The sequence below is a fragment of the Embiotoca jacksoni genome, unplaced genomic scaffold, assembly GCF_022577435.1.
Source record: "Embiotoca jacksoni isolate LCO1_2020_lvr unplaced genomic scaffold, fEmbJac1.0.p SCAF_2, whole genome shotgun sequence".
Classification (NCBI taxonomy): Eukaryota; Metazoa; Chordata; class Actinopteri; family Embiotocidae; genus Embiotoca; species Embiotoca jacksoni.
In genome coordinates, this window is record NW_027185340.1 from 10,687,202 (window position 1) to 10,712,928 (window position 25,727).

General features: G+C 43.4%; 1 protein-coding gene across 5 annotated transcripts; it reads right to left on the reverse strand.

Annotated features, from left to right (window-relative positions):
• On the reverse strand, nt 1-25,445 carry ranbp2 (RAN binding protein 2). 5 transcript variants are annotated; one of them, XM_069154515.1, is made up of 30 exons: nt 25,203-25,445; nt 23,467-23,534; nt 23,251-23,362; nt 21,575-21,727; nt 21,054-21,284; nt 20,755-20,897; nt 20,167-20,362; nt 19,541-19,681; nt 19,135-19,294; nt 18,825-19,006; nt 18,135-18,331; nt 17,291-17,414; nt 16,227-16,388; nt 15,618-15,755; nt 14,908-15,039; nt 14,506-14,733; nt 14,266-14,349; nt 13,975-14,116; nt 13,762-13,856; nt 9,196-13,660; nt 8,671-8,748; nt 7,108-7,281; nt 6,182-6,268; nt 5,776-5,951; nt 4,749-5,163; nt 4,158-4,238; nt 3,916-4,067; nt 3,529-3,802; nt 2,181-2,536; nt 1-1,169 (listed from the first exon to the last, which is right to left on the reverse strand). In XM_069154515.1, the coding sequence occupies exons 1-30, from the start codon at nt 25,272-25,274 to the stop codon at nt 864-866; spliced, it is 9,324 nt and encodes a 3,107-aa protein (XP_069010616.1). In that variant the 5' UTR covers nt 25,275-25,445; the 3' UTR covers nt 1-863. The 5 variants fall into 5 exon arrangements, with proteins under 5 accessions (XP_069010616.1, XP_069010615.1, XP_069010618.1 ...); XM_069154514.1 differs by having other exon boundaries at nt 5,776-5,996; XM_069154517.1 differs by lacking the exon at nt 8,671-8,748.
• Nucleotides 25,446-25,727: the final 282 nt, after the last annotated feature.

Genomic DNA, 25,727 nt, shown 5'->3' on the forward strand with positions numbered 1-25,727 from the left:
TTACTTGTAAAGCAACTTTATTTCTCATGTATCGGCATATTATTTTGGTACAACAAGCACCACTTCAACTCTTGTTGCGATAATCTCAAACTATACACGTGACGGATCTTTTAAAATTCAAACCAGGTGTGACGTCGTCATCCTCCAGTCACCCTCCATCTACAGGGCAGCACAGTGCGATGACTTCCAGTTTTGTGTGGGCAAGTATGGAGTCCAATTATCTGCATTGTGAAACTCATTTACATAAAACAAAAAGAAAAGAAAAAAATCACCGGGGGTGCCCTAAAGTATAAAATACACCGAGGCAGCACCTGGAGAGAAGGCAGGGGCGTGGTTGAAAACCAGGAGGGGCGTTTACATAACAACCTCCCCTTCTCATTATAGTTAAGACTTCTTCAAAAAAAAAAACACACAGAGGAAACGATACCGGAGAAGAGCTTGTGAAGAGGACCGGCACAATCAAGTTGAGCACATGCAAGACAAAAGCACAAAAACAAATATTGAAAAAGTAGTCCATGTACAATTATACACACACAAAATAAACAATATAACGAAGATTTATGGACCGATGCTAAAGACGCAAGTGCAAAGGTACACGACATTTGGTCCAGAGGCCTCCTCCCGTATCCAAGGACACCGCGGTTCCCATTTGCGACAAGATTACAGGACAGAAGAGGAATTTTCTAACTCCGGGCTACCGGGGGTCACGTTTGTGTGGTGAAGGGTTGTTGACCAGTAGTCCCTATGATCAGTGACTAAAGACTTGTAACAGGAAGGTACACACTGCACAGGGAGAAGACTCTCATCCAAAGTCTTTATTTTATAATCGAAACCAAGCTGCGAATCTGAATATTTAAAAACGGCTACAGCTGTCCACAGTCTGTGACGACAAGCTTCTTTGAGGGACCGCCGCTCTTGGAGCCCAGCTGTCCCATCTGCTGCACCACATCCATGCCACCTCGCACCCAGCCGAAAGCCACGTGTTTGAAGTCCAGGTGTTCGGCTTTCTTCAGGGTGATGAAGAACTGCGAGTTGTTGGTGTCGCGGCCGCGGTTGGCCATCGACAGGATGCCCGGGCCCGTGTGCCGGACGTCGAAGTTCTCGTCCTCGAACTTGCTGCCGTAGATGGACTTGCCTCCCGTGCCGTCGCCGTTGGTGATGTCACCACCCTGAAACACCAGAGGGGGGGGGAGGGAGAGAGAGAGACTTGTTTAGGAACGGTACAAGGCACACTCGCCAACTGAATTCATTTGGTGGAATTATAAAAATAACAAAAGTCATGAATTAGTCGAAGGAATTCATTTTAACAACAGGGAGACGCGAGCATCTGCGATGTGTACGCGAACTGATCAGAAGACAGTCGGAGCTGTGACGCACGCCGATTCATTCAAACTGCATGTTTTTGGTCAAATTCCTCTTTTTTGTCCTTATTGCTGCTTACTGAACAGAAGTGACGGACAGTTTTCAGAGAGGAGTGCAGAGCAGACTGATGTTTCTTCATCCGTTTGGATTTTATTTATATCTTTCCGTGTTTTTTATTGTATTTCAAAACTTTTTTTTTTTAACGCGAATGAAATAAAATATTCAAACGGTAGCGATCTGTTCACTTTCTAAATCCTGCCTCGCTGTTCTCCAGCGAGGAGCAGCAGAATTGTTCTTTTCATCACTGCATAATGAAGACGTCGTGAGCTGAAGTGAACAAACTATCCGAACCATCCGAGGAGCACGGCCAGGATGAAAGTAACCATTTTTTTTAAAATGGAGCTTCCGTGTGGTATTTTTTTTTTTTAAATTTATCACTTGAACGAGTCTATAATGTTTTCGTGGATAAGCAACGTGGATTTTGTTTAACCGACCCGTGAGGTTTTTCTTTCTTCAAACCTACAAATCCAACACCGCGTGACAGACGCAGCACGACGTCAAACATTTAAAAGCGTCATCCGGGGGAGTCAAATTAGCCGGATTCAAATACAGCCGTGCTGAAACTAAGATTTCCCAGCGTACACTAAGCACTTGACATTATTACAGACATGATTGCTAAAGCGCCGCTCCACGAGAGGAGCGTGTAGTTTTGTCACCGGTGAGTAAATTACAGTAAATAGTTGTCAACAAATGCGTCTACTGCGCGGGTTTCATATTCCACGAGACCGTAATCTATTCCGTCTTCGTGGTCACCTCACCTGACACATGAAATCTGGTATGACCCTGTGGAAGACGGAGTCCCGCAGCCCGAAGCCTTTGTCGCCGGTACAAAGAGCCCTGAAGTTCTCGGCGGTTTTGGGGACGATGTGGGAGAAAAGCTCGACGGTGACGGTGCCCAGCGGTTGGCCGTCCGCCGTCACGGTGAGGAACACCTGCGGGTTGGTGTCTCGGGAGTGCTCTTGAACTCTGGACATCTGCGGCGTGAAGAAGCCCGAGGCGTCGCCGGGCGTTTGGCCGATGCGGCTCTGACACTCGCAGAAGGTCTTCTTGAAGGATTCAGCTATCTCGGGAGTTTTGAACTTGGCGGCCAGCTGCTCCACGACGCCGTCGCCATCTTGGAAAAACGAGAGGCAAAGATGAGAGACCATCTGAGAAGAGGGCACCGTGTTGGCATGATGGAACGTATTCAGACGATCTTAAAAACTGCCGAGTCTGCAACTAGGCCAAACAGGCTTTTTTTTTTTTTTTGTAATATTCAAGTAATGGGAAAAAAAAATATATATATATATAAAAGACCCAAACTACGTGGTTTAAAAATGCAGGTTATAAATGTGGAGATAAAGTACAGCTGACTCGTCACATGATACATCCACAAGAGCTAATAATCAGCAGACAAATGCAGAGCGGACTAAGGGTGTGCCGTATCGCATCTTTCATGATAGTAGTTATATTTCTTAAAAAAATTAATTAAAAAAAAAACTCTTGACAATAGCAATATTTTGTCTTTGCAATGTCATCATGCAGGCACACTGCGTGATGTTTTTAGGCATCTTACGTTCATCACTTACACAGTAACAACAAGAATGGCTAAAAGCAGCTTCATGGTGGGAGAATTACATATATAACACATATTTGCAGTATTTCGCCACGTCATCAAGGACGTTGTTACGGCAGAAATACCCTGAAATAATGTCAAATGATTTGAAGTTCCCACAAATGTCACATTCGCTTCCTCCCTCTCCCATATTTGAATAGAGCAACTGTAGTTTTACAAACTTCACATTTGGCATTTCTGTCATCTACTCAACCAGTGAATGAAGTCATCGTTGACTGGTTCAGCTAAAGCTCTTGAAATTTAAATTTTCATGGCGTGTCTTTAGCAGCGAAAATATATATATATATATATATAAAAAGACTTCCCGGAAAATATTACATTTTGATAAATGCAAACTGAAACTACTTTGCTACAAAATTCTGTTATTGCATGACTTGGTCCAAAAACTGCTCATATCTTCTATAATTCCACAATAACCCTGATTTTAGGGCCGTATCACCGACCCTCAGTACAAAGACCGGCTTCCCGTCTCTGCTGTACTGTGCGCGTACCTGAGTAGTCGGTGGCGGTCCACAGCAGTGCGTTGGCCGAGGCGTTCATGGGTTTGAGCTCCATCGCCTCCGTGATCGTGTGGTTGGCACAAACCCTCAGCACCTGCTCTCGCCTCATCAGGATCCGGTAGAAATGTTTGTTTGGGTGAAAGAGGATCTTGATGTCACCGACGCCTCGCTCCTTCCACTGGCCGAGGTCGCGGTCCCACCGGTACAGCTTGGCTCGCTCCTTAAACAGGATCTCCTCGTCCTCCTCTCCGGACTTTGTCTCCACCTGAGACACACACACACACACGAGGTCCGAAGATGAGGTGCGGTCCTGTTGCTTATTTCAGGGATTCAAATGTAAACGTGACCAAAATGTCGGCGCTTAGCAGTTTACGATACCTCGGGCAGAGATACTATCGGCTCAAAGTGAATGTCCGCATTGTCCTGAGCGTCTTCATCACTTCCCTCCTCGTCACCGTTGTTTTTAGCTGCCACGTTCATGGCTGTCCCAAATACTGACGCTCCAGCGTTCGCCCACGAGAAATTAGAGTCTATTTAAAGAAAAACAAAACATATGGTGAGATACGTCGTTGTGGCGAAACACCAGGAACACTGAAGAAAATGTCGATGTTGAAACCGACCATTTGTTCCAAATGCAAATCCCTCGGTGGTGCTGGCCAAGTCCGCAAAAGAAAAGCCTCCGATCGAGCTGAAGCCAAAGTCTGCAATCAAAAGAAACAAAGTTTTAAAATATTGAGTTGTTGAGTCTCAAATCTGTATACGGTACCAAAATGACACAACACTCCATTCAAAACACTACTCGAGTAAAAGTACAGACATTATATGACATTATTAACTTTGTAAATTCATACAATATTTATATTGTTATTTTATCAAAGACAGGATAACACAAACAATACAGCCCACACATCGCCACATTCCACTCACAAATTATAAAATATAAACAAGATAAATAGCATCATTAAAAATGGAAAAAAGACGTGATGGAAAAATAAATCAATACTTTGTCGTGATCAACGGAAAAAAACTATATTATTCTGGGCCAAAGGTGATGTTTGTTGGAGGTCCGCATATCAGTCTAGCATTTGGACTAAGAGCCGTTTCTCAAATGTAACCCCTGTTTTAGTGCTGAATCCTACACAACAGGCAGATTGTCAGAGGTCAAAGGTCACTCCTGTAGCACAGAACAAGAAACAAGAAGCGTTCTTTACCTTGACTAGTTGTTGTAGCAGTGGAAGCTGAAGCATCAGTCTCAGTGTTGGACTCCAGCTCTGAGCTCTTCTTAGTCGACAGGTCGATGGGAGAGCTGCTGAGGCGAGTTTCATTCGGGGTCTCGGTTAGCTGGTCTGAGGTCTGCTCAGCTGGCGTTAACGTGCCGCCTGCAGCCTCTGCATGACTGGACGACGGGCCTGATGAGGGCTCCTCCGAGGGCTCCCGTGAGGGCTCCCGTGAGGGCTCCTGTGAGAGCTCCCGTGAGAGCTCCTCCGAGAGCTCCCGTGAGGGCTCCTCCGAGGGCTCCTGTGAGGGCTCCTCCGAGGGCTCCTCCGAGGGCTCCTCCGAGGGCTCCTCCGAGGGCTCCTCCGAGGGCTCCTGTAAGGCCTCTTCAGCTTTGTTTAACTGGGTGACCTGATACAGATTCAAGAATTAAACTAACATTATTCCTTGGTGACATGAAATACATTTTTCCCACACTTCTAGTAAGACACTGAACCATTGTTTTAAGTTGTTTTTTTTAAATTTTGCCTGTAGAATATTAACAAGCCGATGACTGTAGTCTATAATATAATGCTCCTTTAAAATGCTTTTTGCTTTATTCTGTCTTTTATTTCTTTAATGTGTTGATCTGTTATTATTATTTTAACTACATTTCAACACATTTAAATTCCTTTATATCTGTTTTCATGTGAAGCATAGGCTGTAATTTTCTTACTGTAAAGCACTTTAAGCTGTATTTTTTTGTAGGAAAGGTGCTATACAAATAAAGTTTGTTATTATCAACTAGTAAAACAAAATTGAAGCGAAAAAAGTTACAAAACGACCAGAAATGCATTCATTTTTAGTTTAGTATTCTTTAGGAAGCCACGGTGGTCATATAATGTATCATAAATCACTTTAAGATGTCCCAGCAAGAGGAATAAATACTACAAATAACTTTCTCACTCTGGCACTGCCTCTTTGCATGATATCAGTTAATGTCTGTACTAGCTCAGTGTCCTTTGTCAGTGCTTTGTCAGTTACCAGGACTTCTTGTGCTTTGAGGACTTCTGTCTCAAAGTCCTCCGGCTTGTCTTGGTCCAGGTCGCTGTCTGTGGTGCTCAGGCCACAGAAGAAGGTGGGTGGAAGCTGGAGGCTTTTGGCCTTCTCCTCCTCCTCCGGTGTCGGCTTCTTCTCCCACACCAGCTGGCAGTCTGGCTCTGAGTGCAGCACGCGCACGTTTAGGGTTAGTGAATGACTGGAAGCTAAAGGAGAGTCCACACAGTTATGGCCATATAGTTAGACTTAAATGTGGAACAGATCTTTTTTTTTTTTTTTTTTTTTTTAAATGATTTTTTTATCCATCACAGCCCTTAAAAATGGTAGAAAAATAATGGTAGTTTGACAAATGAGTGAGAAATAATGTGTTACTAGGTTATGACATGCATACCGTCACCAGAGGCTGCTGCCTTTTTCTCAGGAGGATCAGGGTAGAGCTTTCCATTCAAAGCTTTCACTGCCGACTCAAAATCCTCATCTGAAAGTTCAAACGAATACAATTCAGACTTAAACATTCAGATTTAATGTCCCTGATGGCCAGTTGTGAGAGTATTAATACATTTTCTCGTCATGATAAGAAACAACAAATTAAATTGGAACAAGAAATGTTGTCAGCGTTCTCGATGGAATGGTTACTGGCTTTTGATTGTCTCAGGAAATGATTTGACAGTAGTGATACATTTTCAAATACTGACAAAATCTGTCAGTATAGTTGAATACAGAGTTGTACTCGTGAATATACATATCTATCTGTTAGGTAGTTGTGGTTAAGTTATTCTAAATTAAATGTTTCCAATTGAACTATTTTGTGTTAATGACTGCCAAAGCTCTACTTTACTGTAATGAAAGGCACAGAAGAGATTTTGAGTTGAGTTTTTGACTATTTGTAGCGATAGGGAATAATGTTTTCATGAGTTGTCACTGTATAGTTCAAAAAGGTCAACATGATTCATCCTCCTGTCTTTGGTTTGACACAATTCTATTGATCAGGAAGCTGAAAGAAGTCAACAAGTGACACAGGAAACCCTTTTAAAACATTTGTTAGATATAAAAGATACACATACAGTGTGTTTTTGGAATAAACTACTGAATGAAAAAATTATTTTGGTTTCCAATAGAAGTCCACATCCATCTTCAAGATCGATGGTCATGAAACAAGCTGATAGTAAATTACTAAAAGATTACTTCATCATTGGCAAAAAATTTTTTTTTTTTTAAATCCAATAACTGGAAGTTTGCAAAGTGAAGCAAAACTTCAAATCTAATTCAGTCAATATGTTCACTTCCATGCTCTTGTCTGACGTCTTTCGGTCTCACCATCGGTTTCATCGGCGCTGGTGTAGCCTGGTTCGTTCTGGTAGCAGAAGAAGGTGAGAGGCAGCAGGAGCTTCCTGGCCAACGCTGCCTGCTCAGCAGTGGGTTCTCTGACAAACACAATCTCCACCTCATCCTCATCCGAGCCCGCACCGCCTCCTCCGGCTTGAGGGGACCCTACGACAGATGAACACAATAGACGCAAGCAAAACAATGTCAGGCTGGGAAGAAACTGCTTTGAGGAAAAGCAAAAGGATTAAGTTGATTTATTGCCTTTACAACCACAGGTGTTAGGTACGTACACACACACACACGCGCGCAAACGCACACACACACACACACACACACAGAAACTCATGCACGGCAAAAATGAAGAGCATGCATTTGATATACAACAGTGAGAGACAAGTTGTACCGAGTGAGCATTTGTTTTTCCATTTGATTTGGACAGACTACACCACTTACTGTTGGACACACAGTGCTGTAACATTAACCAGCATTAACGCCCGAGCTTTAACCCTCATTAGCCTCTGCCGAGGTGCACTTCACTGGCAGATGTCCGACCAGAGAGGGAATTACATTTCAGGCTGTTGCCACACACCCGACACTAAAAACAGCACGTGTGACGTTTGCACGGTGCATTCCTCTCTGAAGGAACGCCCTCTGCTCTCAGCTCGCCTTTCAGAGGACGCTCAACTTTCACCAACGTGTTGATATTCAAAACTCTGGCTTGATTCGGACCACCAATTAAATAAAGGTCTACCTGGGCATTGACAGTTACCAAATTTAACCAGAGTTATACAACCACACCCCCTTTTACTCAAACTGCAGAATCGTTACACTCATGAAGTTGGCCTTTCTTACGTGGACACTGAGAAACCACACGAACAGAAGGGCAGTAAAAGATCTGATTGTCCTTCAGTTTAGACTCGTATGTCTAATTTAAATAGACATCTTGTCTTCGGTAGAGGTGGAAAATTGAGCCAAAATTAATTCACTATTTTAGAGCAAAAATCAAGGAGCCATTTAAGAGCTCAAACTAATAGTACTTGGAAAATGATAAACTAAATTGATTCAAACATGGAAACTGTTAGCGGCACTATAAAACTGGCATAATTATATAAAGCATGCAATATTGAATAATAGGGCCACCACCTTGGTGCTTGGGCCCTAATTAGATCTATGCCTATTGAATTAAATCTGAAGGAAATCTTATTCTATAGATTTGAATTTATGAACATTATTAACTGCCTTTGATGACATTATTTAACTGCATTACACAGAATGACCCTGATAAATCTGCAGCTTGAACACTACACTAATATTTTCTTCAGTTTTGTAGAACTTACTTGTATACAGACTATCGTGTGACAAAGGTGCTAAATTTAGGTATTATAACTATCAAAATTCTCTCAACAACAAAAACTGCACCTCCACACACTGGACATGCAACATTAGCTTCACTGTTTTTTCCACTCCGTGCATCCAGGTTATTTCTTTGTAGTAGTAAGGGCCGGCCAGGTGACAGCTGAGAGGTGTTAACACACACTGTAGTGATTAGAGTACCTGGGGGTTCAAATTGGGTGGTTGATGTGCTGGTCCAAAAAGCCATTGGGTTATCTTTGAAAAGCCTAAAATCCAGCCCTGAAGGATGATGGGTTGTTGGGTGAAGAGAAACTAATTGTGAGGCTGGTATCATTAATCAGAAAACAATGCCAAAATGGTTCAAATGTGGAATACTATGAGTGTGTGATGACTGAATGCTATGGGTTTGCAACCTATGTGCAGTATATTCACTAAAACCTACTGAAGATGTTTTTCTGGATGCAATTTTCTAAAATGTACAGCTATACTTCATGTATGATTAAAGTAACTATAAAGTGGCGATATGGGGAGGAGATGGGGACTCTAATTTTAAATGAAGTTTCTGTCCTGGTAAGAACCAAGAAGGGTCTGGGCCAACTAATGGAGCAATGAGATGCAGATGGAACAAGACAGTGGAATACAAATAAAATGAATAGAAATGATATTCATTCAAAAATAGAAAAACAGACAAATATAATTTATATGGAGGACATATTTTTGGTTTACCTTTCTCTGGGATTTTGAATGTAGGAGCTGTGAACAGAGCCCTGGCAGGACGTCTAGAGTCTTTGGCTTTCAAACCAGATGCAGTTTCCTCGGCTTCAGAGGGAGATTTAGGAGAGCCAAAAATCTTCTGAAGGCTATCAGTGCCAAAGACAAATTTAGGGGGAGACACCACTGTCTTCATGGGATTGACCGGACTTGGAGAACGAGCTGCACTTGGTCCGGTGTCAGGAGGCAGCTCTGTACGTTCCTTTGTTGTCTCTTCCAGAACAGCAATGGCCGCCTCCCCACATACAGCTGCAGGAATATTTGCAGATTCTGCAGTTCCACGGTCTTGAGGTGGAGCAACTTTAGATGTCACGGGACTCATGAGTTCCTTTATTTCTTGTGCCACTTTGGCCACTTCAAAGATCTGCTTGAATGTATTAGCAGTCTCTGGCAGCTTAAATCTCACAGCCAGCTGCTCAATATTACTCTCTCCCACTTCAGCAAAGTCGAGGGCACTCCAGACCCAGGCCTTCTCTGCACCTTTCATGGGCTCCAGCTTCATGGCTGATGTGATCCAGTGGTTGGCACAGATCTTAAGTACCTGGTCTCTCCTCATTATCAACCTCACCCGTTTGGTATCATAATTCTGCAAGATCTTGAGGTCGCCGATACCCCTCTCTTTCCACTGTCCCAGTTCCTTATCGTAGCGATACAGTTTGGCTCTGTGACTGAACACCACCTGTTCCTTTTCCTCTCCTGTAGAAATCTCCACCAAATCAGGCAAAGGGACCACCGGTTCAAAGTACTGGCCATCCCGCTCTTCGTCCTGGGTCACATCCTGCTCGTCGTCAGTGCCCACTGACGCTCTGCTCTGGTTAAGCTTAGCAGGGGACTTTGAAGGGCTGATGCCGGGTTGGAAGCTGAAGCTGAACCCACTAGTGGATTCCCCAAAGCGGAAAAGGTTCTTCCTCAGGGGGCTGCTGGCAATAGGAGAGGCATAGACTGGTGAGTCAGCAGTGTCATCTAAAGCGTCCTCTCTTAGATCGTAGTTATCCCACTCCAAGGTGGGGCCGGTGGTTTCACCGTGAGGCTTCATTACAAGGGTTGAAACGTTGCTGGATGTTCCTAGGTCTCCCTGGCTGTCCTCATCTTTGATCTTCGTTTTCTCATCTGTCAAAAAGGACTTCAGGTCTTTCAAACCAGACTTCATTTCCTCTGCTTTCTGAATGAGGTGTGCTGTCCGGCCGGTGTCCACCAGTTTGTGGGGGGTTTGTAGGGGTATATCCAAAAGAAGTCTCTGACATTCTTCAAACTTTTCCTTAAACTCCTCTGCAAGGTCAGGGCTTTTAAACTTAGCAGCCAACTGTTCGAGTTTAGCGTCTCCATCAGAGAAGTCATTGGCCATCCACATCCATGCTTTGTCTGAACCCGCCAGGGGCTTAAGGTTCATGGTGGTGGTGATCCAGTGGTTGGCGCATACTTTCAGAACTTGTTCTCTTCTCATCAGCACCCTCAGCCGGCCATTGGAATTGTTTTTTAGGAATTTGAGGACACCCACACCGCGCTCTTTCCACTGACTGCTGCAGGAGTCAAATCTGAACAGCTTGACACGCTGAGAATAAAGAACCAGTTCATCCTCCTCTCCTGTTACCAGGTCCACCTTATCAGGCATCTGAACCACTGGTTCAAACTGGATGTCATCATTTTCCTCCGTTTTATACATGCCGTCATCCTCTGCCTCATTTGAGGCCAATGTCTTGGTGGGGGTTGTCTGGACAGATGAGAACACCTGCTCACCAGCCCCGGAGAAACCGTGGCAATTGGAATCGTTCTGAGCGAACTGGAAGTCCCCTCCGGAGGATTCTGCCAATTCTGCAAAACTGCAGGTATCGGTTTTTCCAGATATTAATGGATTTTGATCCTCTTCTGTTTGGCTAACTAAAGGTGTGGGCACACTTTCTTTCTCCTTGTGCTTGTCAGCTATGCTTTTGAGAAAACTGGAAGCTGACCCCGATGACGCTTGAGTATCAGTGGAAGGGAATTCTTCTTTTGCGGGGTCCTGAATGCCAAACTTGAAGCCGCCAGCTGGAATTGGCATTGAGAAAGAGAACCCTGACGAACTAGTGGTGCCTGGTCCAGACTGAGGCGCTTCAAACTTGAAAGAAGCAGCCGACTTTGTCTCTTTGTTTTGACCAAACTGAAAAGTGCTGCCACTTGCAAAAGGCATTGTAAATCCAGTGGCAGCCGGCTGGCTTGATGAACTCTTGGTTCCAAAGCTGAAGCTGAAGGTGGAGGCTGAGGAAGCAGCGCTGCCTGTGCTTTTAGCATTGGGATTTGGGGCCTGACAAGCTGCACATTTATTGTCAGAAGGTTCATTTCGCACCAGACAAACGTCACAATCCCATTCTCCAGCCTTCTTCGAAAACATGGCTTCTACAGAAGGATTTTCATTTGGAGCGTTGCAGGCAGCACACTTGGCAACAAATGCATCATTTCTCACCAGGCAGACATTGCAGTCCCATTGCCCTTCTTTTTTTGCAAAATCAGCCCCGAATCCTGACACGGCTGGCAGATTAGAAGCTACTGGAGTCCCCTGTGTTGATTTAGCAGCAGGGTTCGGGCTGTAACAGGCCACACATTTGTCAGCAGACGCTTCATTTCTTACTTCGCATACCTCACAGTCCCATTGGCCCGGCTTCTTGCTAAACTGGGCAGCAATTCCAGCAGCAGCAGATCCAGAGGGCTGTGCTACAGGTGCATCTACAGCTGGTGGGGTTTGTGCTGTGATAGTTGTTGTAGCAGATGATTTAGGAGCTTTACAAGAAGCACAACTGTCTGCGGAGGCTTCATTTCGAATAGAACATGTGTCACAGTCCCATTGCCCTGGCTTCTTGCCAAACTGAGCCCCAAAGCCAGACCCAAATGCACTGGTTACTGTGTCAGCAGGTTTTGCGGAGCTGATGCCAAATGTAAAGGAAGAGGGTACAGAAGCTCCAAAAGCACCAAATCCGGTAAAAGGTGAGCCAGAACTACTCTGTTTTGATGAATCGGTACCAAATTTAAAAGTAAATGGACTGGCTTTGGTTTCACCAGCCGCCTGGCTGTCTGGTTTTGATGAAGACTTGGGGTTGGCACTTTGACAAGCAGCACACCGCATATCTGTTGGTTTATTTCTGACGCAGCACACCGTGCAATCCCATTCTCCTTCTCTGAGTGCAAACTGGGCTGCCAGTGATTCAGAATCCTTTAGGCCTTCCTCTTTCTTCTCATGCTTACTGTGCTTTTGTGGTGCTTTGAGCACAATTTTCTGGGCTTCCTCAAACTTGGATTTGAAAAGCGACGCCTCATCTACTGTTTTGAAGCGGATGGCCAGCTGTTCTGGCTTAGGCTCTTCATCAGCATAATCATAGGCATTCCATACCCAGGATTTGTCAGAGCCAGCATTAGGTTTCAGTAGCATATCAGTAGTGATGTAGTGGTTTGCACAGATTTTGAGGACCTGCTCCCTCCTCATTAAAAGGCGGACCTTCCCTTTAGTGCTGTGTTTTAGGAATTTAACATTGCCAATGCCCCGTTCTTTCCACTCTTTTGTCTCCGTGTCAAATCGATACAACTTGGCCCGGTTGCAAAACATTTCCTCCTCCTCTTCCTCACCTGTTTTCACATCTACTTTATCAGGAAGCGGTACGATAGGTTCAAAGTGAGGCCCATCTTCATCCTCCTCAACATGAGTGCTGTCATTGTCGCTTTCCGCTGCTCTTTCCTGCTCTGCTTCAGACGGAGCTCCCCCAAACACAGGATTGGCAATATCCCCAAATTGAAACGGCTGCTCCACATTCCTAAACAGACTTCCTGAGGCTGGGCTCTGTGCCGATTCAACAAATGAAAAGCTGGTAACATTTTTATTGCCAAAGGTGAAGATGCCTGTTTGGCTGGGAGACTGCTCCTGAGGTGGAACATCACCTGTTTTTGTGGGAATGTCTGATGTGAGCAGACCCAGCAAACTTTCACTGTGCTTGGCTTGGGAAGCCGGGAAAGTGAAATCTCCATCATTGGATTTAAAGTTGGAGTTGAATTTAAAAGCAGCAGAAGGTGTGGACTGAGCCCCTGCTCCAAAACTAGGCACTTTAGGGACTTCAGCAGGAGCCTGCTGGTTGAAGGAGAGCTTCCCAAAGTCAATAGGCTTATCGATGCTCTTTCGTGGCTGAACAGGGGCCACAGATGGCTTGGTGAAGTAGCCCGGTTCAGGCAGGGTAGGGTTGGTGGTTTGTTGCGTAACACTCTGGCCATAATATTCATCACTATATGGGGAAAGAAGGCTCGTGGCTGGTGATTCAAATCGGAGAGGGGGACCGAAGACTTGTTCTTGCGGAGGGAAGATGCAGGGTGGGGCCGTTTGCAATGGAGGAGTGTGAGTGGGCTGCTGGTATGCATACATGTGCTGCTGAGGGGGCATACGGTTCACACTGTACATTGAGCCCTGTGTGAGGAGAGAGTATACAAAACAAATGTCACTTTACATAGTCTGAACAAGTTTATGACTGTGAACCAATGTTAGATGATGATGATGATGATAATTACCTTGGTGGGGGTTACATTTGCTGCTGTGCGCAAGAGATATTGAGAGTTATAGGCTGGAGACTGGTTGTAGTACACAGAGGGGCCTGTGGTGGCAACTAAAGAAAATATACAAAGATGTTGTTTTATTAATGAACGGTTTCTGTCCATTATGTTTAGATAAAATGCTGGAACTATGCAATTTAAAGAGGTTGAAGTTCCACGTAGCATACTGACCTGTTAGGGGGGCTCCATGGTAGGACTGGACCGGGGTAAAAGGTTCCTGCAGGCCCTCGGCCCCATAGCTCTCTCCATACATCTTATGATGAGGCGAGTCTGCGTTTCCTGATGAGTTATGTCTCAAATCATGAACCTCATTCTGCAAAACAGGGTTTTCATGAGAAGTGATCTAACCCACGGCATAAATAACAGCGGTGACTTAAAGCAAATCCACGTAGGACAGTGTTTGAATTGCGGGAGAGATGTGGAGTAACTCATGAAATAGAAGAAAGTGTCTTGAGTTCTGACCTTGAGGGCTTCAACTTGCTGGCACAGCATCTGAAGGAGACTTTTCTGGTCCTCGACCCAATGAGGTGGAATCTTGGGAGAAATCTGAACAATGGGGGTGAATGAATTAAAAAAAAGTCACTGATTTGTTTGATCAATCAAAAATTATAAATATAATCAGACACTTACTACAGTGTACAAAAGATATAAAAACATAGACAGTCTTCTACTAATATACAATACTCGATAATCTGGACCTACCAGTCTTTTGGAGGGAGAGATGATGCTTTTGTTGGGAGACGTAGTTGAAAACTTTATGTGCGAGATGGTTGCACTGGTTTCTGGGGGATGAGCAGGGCTGGAGTGGGCTGGTCCTCTTCGGCCCTCGTCCTCCTTCTCGTTCTCTTCATCCATGGCCTCGTCACCCTCCCCCAGCTGCTGGTTTACATCATTCATGAGGTCCACGACTTCCTCCATGGACACTGGCAGCTGAGGCACAAGAAGCAGGCAGTTGATACACAACTACGAAGCGGAGATTCACAAGCAGAAGCATGACAAAACACTGGCCACACAGCTAACCCCTTCAGCAAAGAAATGCATCATTGATTTGATGCTGCTGGTTTTGGTTTGATATTTTAAAAAAGGTTCAAAATTAACACACACCTTGTCAATGTCATCAGCGTTGGCATTGTAGATCTTATACAGGTAGGTTCTGAATTTTCTCAGAAAAGTGATGCACCTATCTTGAGTCTCCTCAACACCATTGCTGGCCTCCTCTGATAGCCGCTGGTAGATCTGAGGAGGAATGCACAAAAATATAAGACACAAACAGGCAATAGAAGCACCAACTACAATATGAGGCATACGAGTCAGATTGGGATGAAATTGAACTTAAACACAATGAACTCTTCGAGATATATATTTTTAGAGAATACTAACAGATAACTTCTTAAAAGGATTTCTGTGCCATGACAGCGAACATGGGCAGATGCAGTGAAACAAACAAACACCATACTAGCCTGTCAGACAGAGCAGAAGTGATTTGAGGGTTTTTTTGTGGTCTCGGCAACGAATAACTTCGTTTTGCATCTACTTTTGTCTCACACTGACTGAGTTCCCAAAAGCTACGACAAATACAAAACATGGTTGTCATCTACTTTAGCTCATTTATAAGCTAAAACATGACCATCCCTGCCAAGCGGCAAAACAGCTCCGACCAGCCAAGACATGGACTCAAAAAAAAATCTTACACTTGGTCTCGAGTCTGAAGAATTACATTTTTGGTGTGCATCTACCACAACCGATGTTTCAAATTAGCCGGCCATTTTCAAGGTCGACGAGTGAAAGAGGAACATACTCCTGTTGGGATTTACCTGAGCCAAATGCCAGATAGATGACATGTTATTGATGGTTTCCAAGGCAGCGATCGCCTCCTCTGTTCTGCCTTCAATGTCAAGGAGAGCCGCATATACTATTTTGGCTTCCTGTTCATGACCTTTCACAGAAGAAATCTGGAAAGGAACACGGACACACACAAAAAAAAATACAATTTGTAAGGCAACATAGTACAACTTAAATCAGTCGTATCGCAAATTCTTCAAATTAAACACCTAAAGTCAGTATCACAGGAGCATGTATATTTCTTGTGGTCGCTCTGATGGGATTTTGACCCCAGACCCTGAGATCCACCAAATTTAACAATTATTTATTGGGCTCTTGGATAGTAATCAGACATCAGATTTATAAATTCAAATATAAATGAATGAAAGCAATACACAACAAAGTGTTAACATACTAAGACAAACACATCATTCATGTCTATGGAGACATAAAAAAAAAAAAAAGCATGGAAGAGGCAAGTTTAAAGGTACAGCCTGAAGAGCTTTAGATTCAAGATCAGACTAAAAGCAAAATGTAACCACTCTTCACTATTTACATCAAAAATGTAATTAAAACAATGAAACCATGAAAGGACTATTAACCTGAATATCTTTGGAGGGAAAGTGTATAAAGAGAGGGTCGAGGGGTTCTGGTATGCTGCGTCTGTTTTTGATCTTCTCCAACAACGGGTGGACAACCTTCCAGTAGTGGACACTTCGGCCGATATACTCCTTCTGGTCGTAGTACGAGTTCACTCCGTCCCCCTGGGTTAACAAGCATACAAACACAGCTAGATGTCAGAGAGAGAGAAAGTCAGCCTGTCAGATTAGCATAATGCAGGAGTGGTAGACAGAGTCCTGTAGACACAAGTCATCTCTTCAGTTGTTACAAATCCTATCATGTATCTGGCAGACACGCGGCCACAGAAGTGGCACATGTGGCTCTTTGGACAAACCTAAACTTAATCCCGTTTTAGCAGCTGCAGACTGAGTGACGGGAAAGAACAGGTGTCACGATTTAGTGTATACACAGTATCTGGCAACGTGATGACAGCAGAGTGAAAATCCAATATCGTGAAAGCACCGTTTCAAGTGTTTAAAACAAAGACTCAACTAGCATTTCACGTGTGGTACGAGCAAGGACATTAAACACAGGTAAATACGTTGATTATAACAAGTTTTAGTATTAACAAATTCAAGCACTGATATATACCCTGTACAAAAAAACAAACAAAAAAAGTACTACATACAAAGCACTGCAATTTCAGGTCACAAACAACAACAACATTCCCAGATGTGCACATTGTAACCGACAACAAATGAATCCATCTCATCTTAAATTCTGTGTACACTTCAGGATGTCCTTACAGATACGTTTGAAGTGTTTCGTCTATAACTTGTCCCTGATCATCAACTTAAACTCAAAATATCTCCATACATGACTTGCCGACAGCTTTCCACATGGTGTTTATTTATGTTCCATCGGTAAAGTCTGAACCAAAGGAAACAATTGCCGTCATGTTTTTCAGAATTTGGTGCCCGAATACCGGTTCATGTAACATCCCATAACAACAGCTATATGAATATTAGAAATTATCGTCACGTGAGGCCCAGAACCTTCAGTTGACACACATTACACCCCATAAACAGTGTGTACATGTACATACCGTCTGGCTGAGACACTGAGCCCAGTAGATGGCCAGCGCTGGTTGAAGTCCATGTTTCTCTCCAGCTCTCAGAGTGCTCAGCCCATGCTGCACTATCATCCGCAGCTTGGCCGACATGCCCGGACTGGAAAAGGACGCGCATGAAAAACAATGAATTCACAGAATCTTCCTTAATCACAGTAAAAGAGGCAAGTACTCCGTTTCAGCCTTCAGACTTATTGAAACGAAGATCACCAAAGTGAGTTGGATTCACAGCCAATTTAAATGTTTGTGGCCACACACAGTCACAAAGAGCTTCGATGCGAGTTTACTCCTGTCAGCAAAAGATCTCTGGCTTTCTATGATTTTCCTGAGATTTCAAACTGCTAGCAGAAAATGACTATTGACTGAAAATGGGTATATCCGTCATATAATTTGATTAGGGTCTATGAGAGAGATCACCTGAAATGTATATTCATGGAAATATTGCGAATAATGTGATAAAAAGGCAATAAACTTACAGGCACCATCAGGATTTAAATACTATACTGCACGATTGACAATGTTCAGACTGAACCAGGAAAATCCTCCTTTGACAGTCAGAATACAAAATGATTCTGTATAAACATTATGCACTCGAATGCTGTCTGGAGTCTCACTAGCTGAAAATCTATGTACAGTGTTTATGGGTTCCTTTTAAAAGTAAAAAGAAAGGTAACCGAACACATCCGTTATGGTATGATACGGACAAAACAAACTGGTGGATGAGAGTTATTCTAACAGCTTATGTTTTAGCCATACTGTTGGATGTTTTGTCTTCCGGGTGTTGACTTCTATCTGGAGCTCAGCTGGTTCTGACACTCACGCTGCTCGTTTGTGAATGAGGCTGTAGATGGCATCCCACCACTCCCTCTGTCGGTCCGTGGTCAAGAGGCGGAGGAGAGGAAGTGGAAGGCAGCGAGGCTCATAGAGCTGCTGCTGCTGCTGGTTCACTCCTCCACTGAGCTTTGCCGTCTCCTGGAGCTGAGTGTGGCTGCAGAACACCACACCATACAAAAACACCTGGATTGAGTAAACCAGACGAGACACAGAGAGACTTTTACGGTTAAGGGGAAAAAAAAAAGGTTCAGTTTCAATGCAAAAACTGAGCAGCAAAATGCCATTTATAAAGGGAAAACATTAGTGTTGGTCGATCAAATATGGAGTCAGGGAGATTTATCTAAATATTTGGATAATTATGCGTAATCAAATGTAAGTATAGTGTAAATACACTTTCCATAAAACAGCATCAATATATTCATTTTGAGTAAGGAGAAAAGAAAAACTAATGAATAACAAATGCATCTTCATTATAAATAATCCAGTTGTCCAAATAAATCTACAAGCAGGCGGTCTAGCAAATAAAGTTCCTTTAAAAAGGAGGAACTTATTTAATCTACGCAGACATTTTGTTATACTCTTGGGATGTGCTGAAAATAGTCAATACATTTCTCTGTTATGGCTTCATCCGGTGTTATTTGCACCCATCAAACCAGCTCACACGACTCCACTTTACCTCCAGGTCCAGCAGGCAGATGGACTCCGGTGCGTTGGTGTCTAGTTTGGAGGTTTCCAGTGTAAGCCGAGGAAACAGCTGCTGCAGCCAGTCCCGCAGTGCCGGTCTCTGGGCCAGAAGGTTCCACTGCAGTCCCAACCAGCTCAGATGTTGCAACTCGCCACCGTGCAGCAGGATGGAGCCTACGGGGGGAGCCAGAAAATTCATGTCAGCACAGGAGGAGTTACTTCCTACTAACTGCAACTTAAAAACAACAACCTGAATAGATCTTGTGCAACTTGATTATCTAGGCAGATTTTTGGTTTTGTACCAGTGTCCCATTTGGCCAGTTGAGAGAGCTCTGGAGCCATGGCGTTAATGGAACGAATGTCATCGTTGGCAATAAAGGAAGATCCGGTGGACGCCTGCGGACCCCACAAGATTTCAAAAAGAGAGTCCTGACCACTGCGGTTCCCAAAAGCCTCCACCACCTACACAGAGAAAACACAAAAATATTGTCAGTTTGTATAAACATAAATAAAGCTGCCTGCTGTTCGGGAATTCATGCAGAATCATGCAGAGCTGCGAGATCTCAGTTTTGCACGTGTTTTTGTACACATGAAAAATTAAGCTGAACACTTTACTTCATTGCCCTGGGAGAGACCCAAATAACTTTTCACTCAAGGTTGAAAAGGCCACAACCTTTAAGTAAACTGAACCAGAACACAAAAACACACCTCTCTGATTAAGGCGGATGAATCAGAGCTCAGGTTGAACAACATATGTCCGGCCTGACTCTGTCGGTCGTTGGCCAGCAGCTCCAGAAGCTGTGGGGCTGACTGGTCTCTTTTGGTCACTTTTGTCTTTGGTCTGGGGACCTGGAGGAAGAACAAAGAAAATATTTGGTTTTCCAAAGTTGTCTACGTTTCCCAAAAACTGCATAACCTGAGATTTAAAGAGATTTAAAGCAGAAAGTTTGGCTTTGTTTTACATCTTCAGACTGCAGCGCTGATAAGTCCTGAGTAAGTTCAAAGAAATGCAAACGGTGAAGTATGCGACAAGTCAAGCCTGGTCTCGAGACTATTTGCAACACCTATGTTTGGAGATGATTTTTAAGACAAAAACAGCTTCAATACCACAAAGTATGGAAATGTAATGAATCATTTATATGCTCAGTTACATTAATATACACAAAGTAAATACATTAAAAGAAATTAACTAACAAAATTGTGTCATTTGTAAAAAAAAATTCTATGTAACAGTCTTAAAAGGAAATTAGGTGTTTGGAGATTTAATACTGAATCTGGTAATCAATCACCTGGACAGATACTGGTTATATACGTGTTAGCTGGTGTGTCAGTACCTGGTATGCCAGCAGGTAGCACAGTGCAGCCAGGTCAATGATGGCCCTCCAGGTCTGTTGGCGATCCTGAGCCAGTTTCAACAGCAGTGTGGCAACATACAGGTACAGGTGACCTCTCATCTCCACAAACACCTCACAAAGGTCATCTGAGTGGCGTCCTGCGACACTGCTCAGCGTCTGCATAGCTTCGTCGAAACTACACACAAAAACACAAAAAGTCTTTTAAAAAAATACAGCACAAAATCTTTCTGAAGTTGTGAAGATGTGTTAGAATAAAAAGAAACAAATGGTTGACTCAGTAAAAACAAAACAAATCTGATGTTTTCTTAATTTGTACGAAGTGGTCAAAACACACGAGGCTTGTGTGGTTCTATTGATTCAAATTCCCCTTCTGTGATCAAGAAGTAAACGAATGACTGGGCCTGCCAAAAAACTCAGAACAGAGCTGTGACCAGGATGCATTGATTCTCAACAAATGGAGAAACTGAGTTTTGGTATAAATTACTCCCAAAACCAAATATTAGAGTAAAGTGCACCACAGGGTTTTCTGGAGAAGATTGTATTCATTCAATCTATGACCTGACCTACCCTCCGAGTGCATCCAGGCATGCCTGCACACTGCTCTCAGACAGGGTGATTCTCAGCAGGCTGCAGTGTGCCAACAGCATCTCTCTCTGGAGACGACGACACATCTTCTCATTGCTGGAGACGCTGGGCTGAGACAGATATTCCTGGAGCAAATATAATTTATTTATCAGTATTGTGTTGAGGGTTAGATTTACAGATGAGAAATGTAATGGGATATTATAGATGCATCCAAAAAAAGCACCTTACAATGCATATTGTACTGCGCAGTACTGCCCTACTACATTTAAGTCCATACTGACCTGCAGTGTGTGCATGACCACGGTGTACCAGTCCATACTGTGGCGCAACATGCCCCTTTTCTCTGCAGCCAGGCAATGCTTAACGGCCTCCTCCAGCCGACCGTCCTGACAGAACAGCTGAACCAACTTCACGTTCACGTGGGCATCAGCTGGCCGCGCCGCCAGCTCGGCCTGGAGGAGGTCGAACAACCGGTTCCAACCTTGCTGCCCCTGGCGGCTCAACAGACTCTCCTGAATGGAGCGGCACACATAAACAGAGTCGAGTCAGATTGGCATCCTTTCCACTTTTAGTAAGCAAGAACCCTCCTTCTTAAACTGTGTCTATACATCACTGATAGGAGAAATCCTCCTCATGAAAAGTTAGAAAATAAAATGTAAGACTTTGAAGTCAAAGTGATGGCTGTGAACTGAGCAGCTGTTGAGAAAATGCAATTTAAAAGAGTGGATTAAATGACTTGACAGTTGACAGAGGCGGTGTATGACACGTCTTACGGGAGATGCAGAAGTAAAAGAAGCTTCACCTTTAGGTCGAAGACGGCCGGGTTCCCTGGCCACAGCTTGGCAGCTTTCTCCACCCAAAACTCTGCTCTGCTGTCACATTCCTCCTTACTGACAAGTAACTCGGCCACCTTCAGCACCAGGTCCTTCTGGGCTGGGTTCAAGTCCACTGATCGCTACATAAACACAGAGGTGACGAAATATTAGCACAAGTTTCTATAAAAGCCTGTAGTAACATGATTTACCTAAAGGGCCAGAGACTTCCAAAAACAGAATCCAAAACATTAAAGACCAGTGGGATGGTTGTTTCATTCACACCTTGGTGAAGTGTGATGAAGTTACTGAATAAACATGATGAATCTAATCTGAGGTCAGTGTATTTATATCAGCAACACATTTTTATCTTTGATTTAATTTACTCAACAAATCCTAATTTGTGCATCCTTTGCTCTGCCAATTTTTTGTTTCCTTACTTTTCACTAACAGGATAAATATTCAACACCTCCTCTTCCTTTGCACAGTGATGATTAAGTTGTTTCTTTACCTTAAAGCAGAGACTGGAAGCGATCTTATGGTGAGACCAAATAGTAAGAGGCTTTACTGTTGTCAGCCTCCTGTCTATTACGAAAACAACCCAGTCTTTTAACAGAGCCTGAAGGAGCATTTTAGACAGATAGAGTGCAATAAAAACAGCAGGAATGTAAAGGGATTATGTAGATGATGGCTTTTAACTATGCTTAGATGAGCCCAAATAGGAAAAGAAAGGTTCCAATATGAAGGAAAAGCAGACTCCCAACATCATTTTGGATGAAAACCAATACTTTGTTTCAGCCCATCAGCTAGAATCCAACTTCATTACAGATGGAATCAGTTGTGACCTTTTTTTTTTTAAAAGCATGCATACAATAGTCCTTATCAAGTCAAATAAATTATTTAAGTATGGTAATGAAGGTGTGAATGTCAAAAATTCACTGCTGGTGAGTTTAAAGTTCCTGAGAAAAATTGGCTGCTTTAATATGCAAGAGATGACCAATGAAACACCATTTGTTTCATTTTCTAGATAAAATTTTATGCCAGTGAAGAATATCAGTGCTTTAGGGAAGCTGATTATCAATTCTTGAATGCCAAAGTAGGCTGGGTGCACCTTTATTTTAAAAAACAACCATAACAAACAAGTGACACAAGAGGTTCACTGTGATGGATTACCAAATGCAAAACAAACCAATTTGTCAGCAATTTTTACATACGACACAAAAGCAACCTTTGTGTTTACCATTGAAACTGGCCAATAGGAACAAAAAGCACAAACTTGCTGTTAAGTACATTCAACTACATTCAGAGCACATATGTGGTATTTCCCTCCCCATACAGGTATTAATGCCAGATCAAAATACCCGTTTGGTTGGCCCAACTGACTTTCTATAACTACACAGACAGCACTACCATAGCAGGTTTTAACCTTTACACCTCTCATTCACATGTATAAGTAATCACAGACAGGCCTGGCCACCAGGAGCAATTTTAAGTTCAGTATCTTGCTCATACACACTTGTATATGTGGACAGAAGGCAAAATTTGAACTACCAAACCTGCAATTAATAACTTAAAATCCAAGGTTTGTTGAGAACTTTGCTCATCGGCTTTTAAAAACAATTGTTCCCCCTTTAAAAAATAATCCACAATGACTCATTCTTTCTACCTTGTAACATCCTACTGCCTTGTTGATGTCTCCCTCCTTCTCGTACAGCTGTCCAAGGAATTTGTGTGCTTTGGGATCCCTCTCCTGGACTTTGAGATACTCCGATACATGCCTAGGAAGAGCAAGAAACATACCAGACGACAGTAAATATAAACATGGGAGAGAAGTAATTATAAGAATGCCTTCAGTCAACAACGGAGAAGCTCGCATGCTTACCTTTTTGCAAGTTCATAATCCTTTGCTTCAAAGTACAGTTTAGCAAATAAAAACCCTTTGACTGGTTTCTGTGGAGAGAAAACATGTCAGCAGACCAACAATTTTAATCATATTTATCTTGCTTGTAATGTTAGTTAAAATATACAATGACACATCTCATTGAGAGGTAGTTCACTTGCTGCGAGGGGTATTCCCTGATACAAATGATCACCAGTACTGGTGGGACGAAGCCGTAGAAGAAGTAGCAGTGGGAGAAGCAAACAACAACAACAACAACAACAGTATCTCCGTGTATGATTTACTGTTGGCTTCTCTAACACACCGAACTACAACTAACGTTACAAACTTCAGTTGTTGTAGAAACTGGGTTAAATCACCTTAACATTTAGTCTTTAGATGTTTGAGTGAGAGTCATTCTATGGATAACAAAATACAGACTGGCGGCAGTATAAAAGAAAAGTCACAATAAAGTGTCTCAGTAAAGTGTCGGGCCACCGCGAGCTGCCAGAAGAGCTTTAATATGCCTCACCGTTGACTCTGCAAGTCTCTGGGACTGGAAGGAACACTATTTTCCCCAAAAGTAACTCCCTCATTTGATGTATTTATGATCGTGGTGGAGGCTTCTGTCAAACACACGCTGGTCCAAAATTTTCTATCACCCGTTTTATTTGGTTGAGATCTGGTGACTGCCAAGGCCACAGCGAATAATTCACATGGTGTTTATACTTCATTAACCCAGCCAGTGACCCCCTCATGGCCTATGGAGGGGAACACTGTCATTCTGGAAGAGACCGCTCCCATCAGGATGGAAACGTTTCATTGCAGGACAAAGATGATCACTATGAACAGCTTTGTATTGATTGGCAGTGACTCTTCCTCCGATGGGGAGAAGTGGGCTCAAACTCTACCAACAACATGTCCCCCACCAGCAACATGTCCCCACCAACAACATGTCCCCCACCAGCAACATGTCCCCCACAGCAGAACAGACACCCCAGTTTGTCCATTAGTGTGTCGTTTTCTGACGGTATGATGTCTCCCGGTCAACAGATTTGCATATTTCTGTCTTATTACGTAAATAACAAATCACTCCAACTGAACACACACACACACGTTGAAAATACACAGCTCGACATTTAGTAATTATGAGCGCAGAAGTGTGATTAAATATCCTAATTTTAACGATGTCAACTGAACGAAAAGTATTATATAAATATGTTCAAATGAGGTTTGGTGCACAGATACTGAAACCAGGTACCGGCGAGCGTTTCTGTTACAATTGAAACTGAAACTATTTTTTTTTATTTTTTTTACAGATAAACGAAACTAGTCGCTGTAGCGAATGAATTTCCCCTCGGGGATTAATAAAGTAACTATCTAACTATCTATCCGGTCGGGTTCACTGCAGGAGTTGTCCGAGAAACGTCGAAGCTAGCCGCGTCCATGCTAACTTAGCGCATGCCGCGCATTTTGTGAGCGTGAAGGGGGGCTGACGTCATGATGCCGGTTAGCTAACGTTCGCGCCGCTGCCCGGCGACAGAATTCATCCAAGGAGACCGAGCTGCAGCCAAACCGCCTTTAACGTGTCAACCTTCATTTAAAAAAAACTACAAACGGTGTTCGTTTAAACACGTGTCCGGGCTGTAACCCTCCACCGGGCCCGGGGGGCCGGGGGCCGTGGCCGGGGCCGACAACGGTGACATGGTGGCAGGCAGCACGCGGCTAACGTTGCTTACCTCTTTGAGTGAGGGAGAGGAGCTCTGTACGGAGGACACGTAACGGTCCACTTCAGCCTTACTGCGCCGCATGGCTTACATCAAATGCTTCTAAAAAAAAATAAAAAACAACAAAAAAAAACAACAACAAAAACGACTGAGTGCGGTGCATAGAATACCGGGAATTCACAAATTATATATATATATACAAAAAAAAAAAAAAAATTGTAATTAACATCAGCTTGTCTGTCACTCCGTAGCGTCAACTCCCCATGATGGTATTGCGCAGTCTCATTGCCGTCAAATGGCAGAGGGGGTCACGTGGGCCGTCTTGACGCGCACTACTTAACCAATGAGAACGGGATATTCCGTTGACGCACGCTGACGCACTTTCTTTTGAAGGAGTGGTGGCCTCTGGCTCTGACCCGCTTGTCTGAATCAGTCAGGTAGAATTCAAATATTTTACGATGCTACGAATACAATTATTTTATGGGTGTAAAACCACAAAGGCGTTAAATTACAACTCTTATTAAGACGTGCATATTC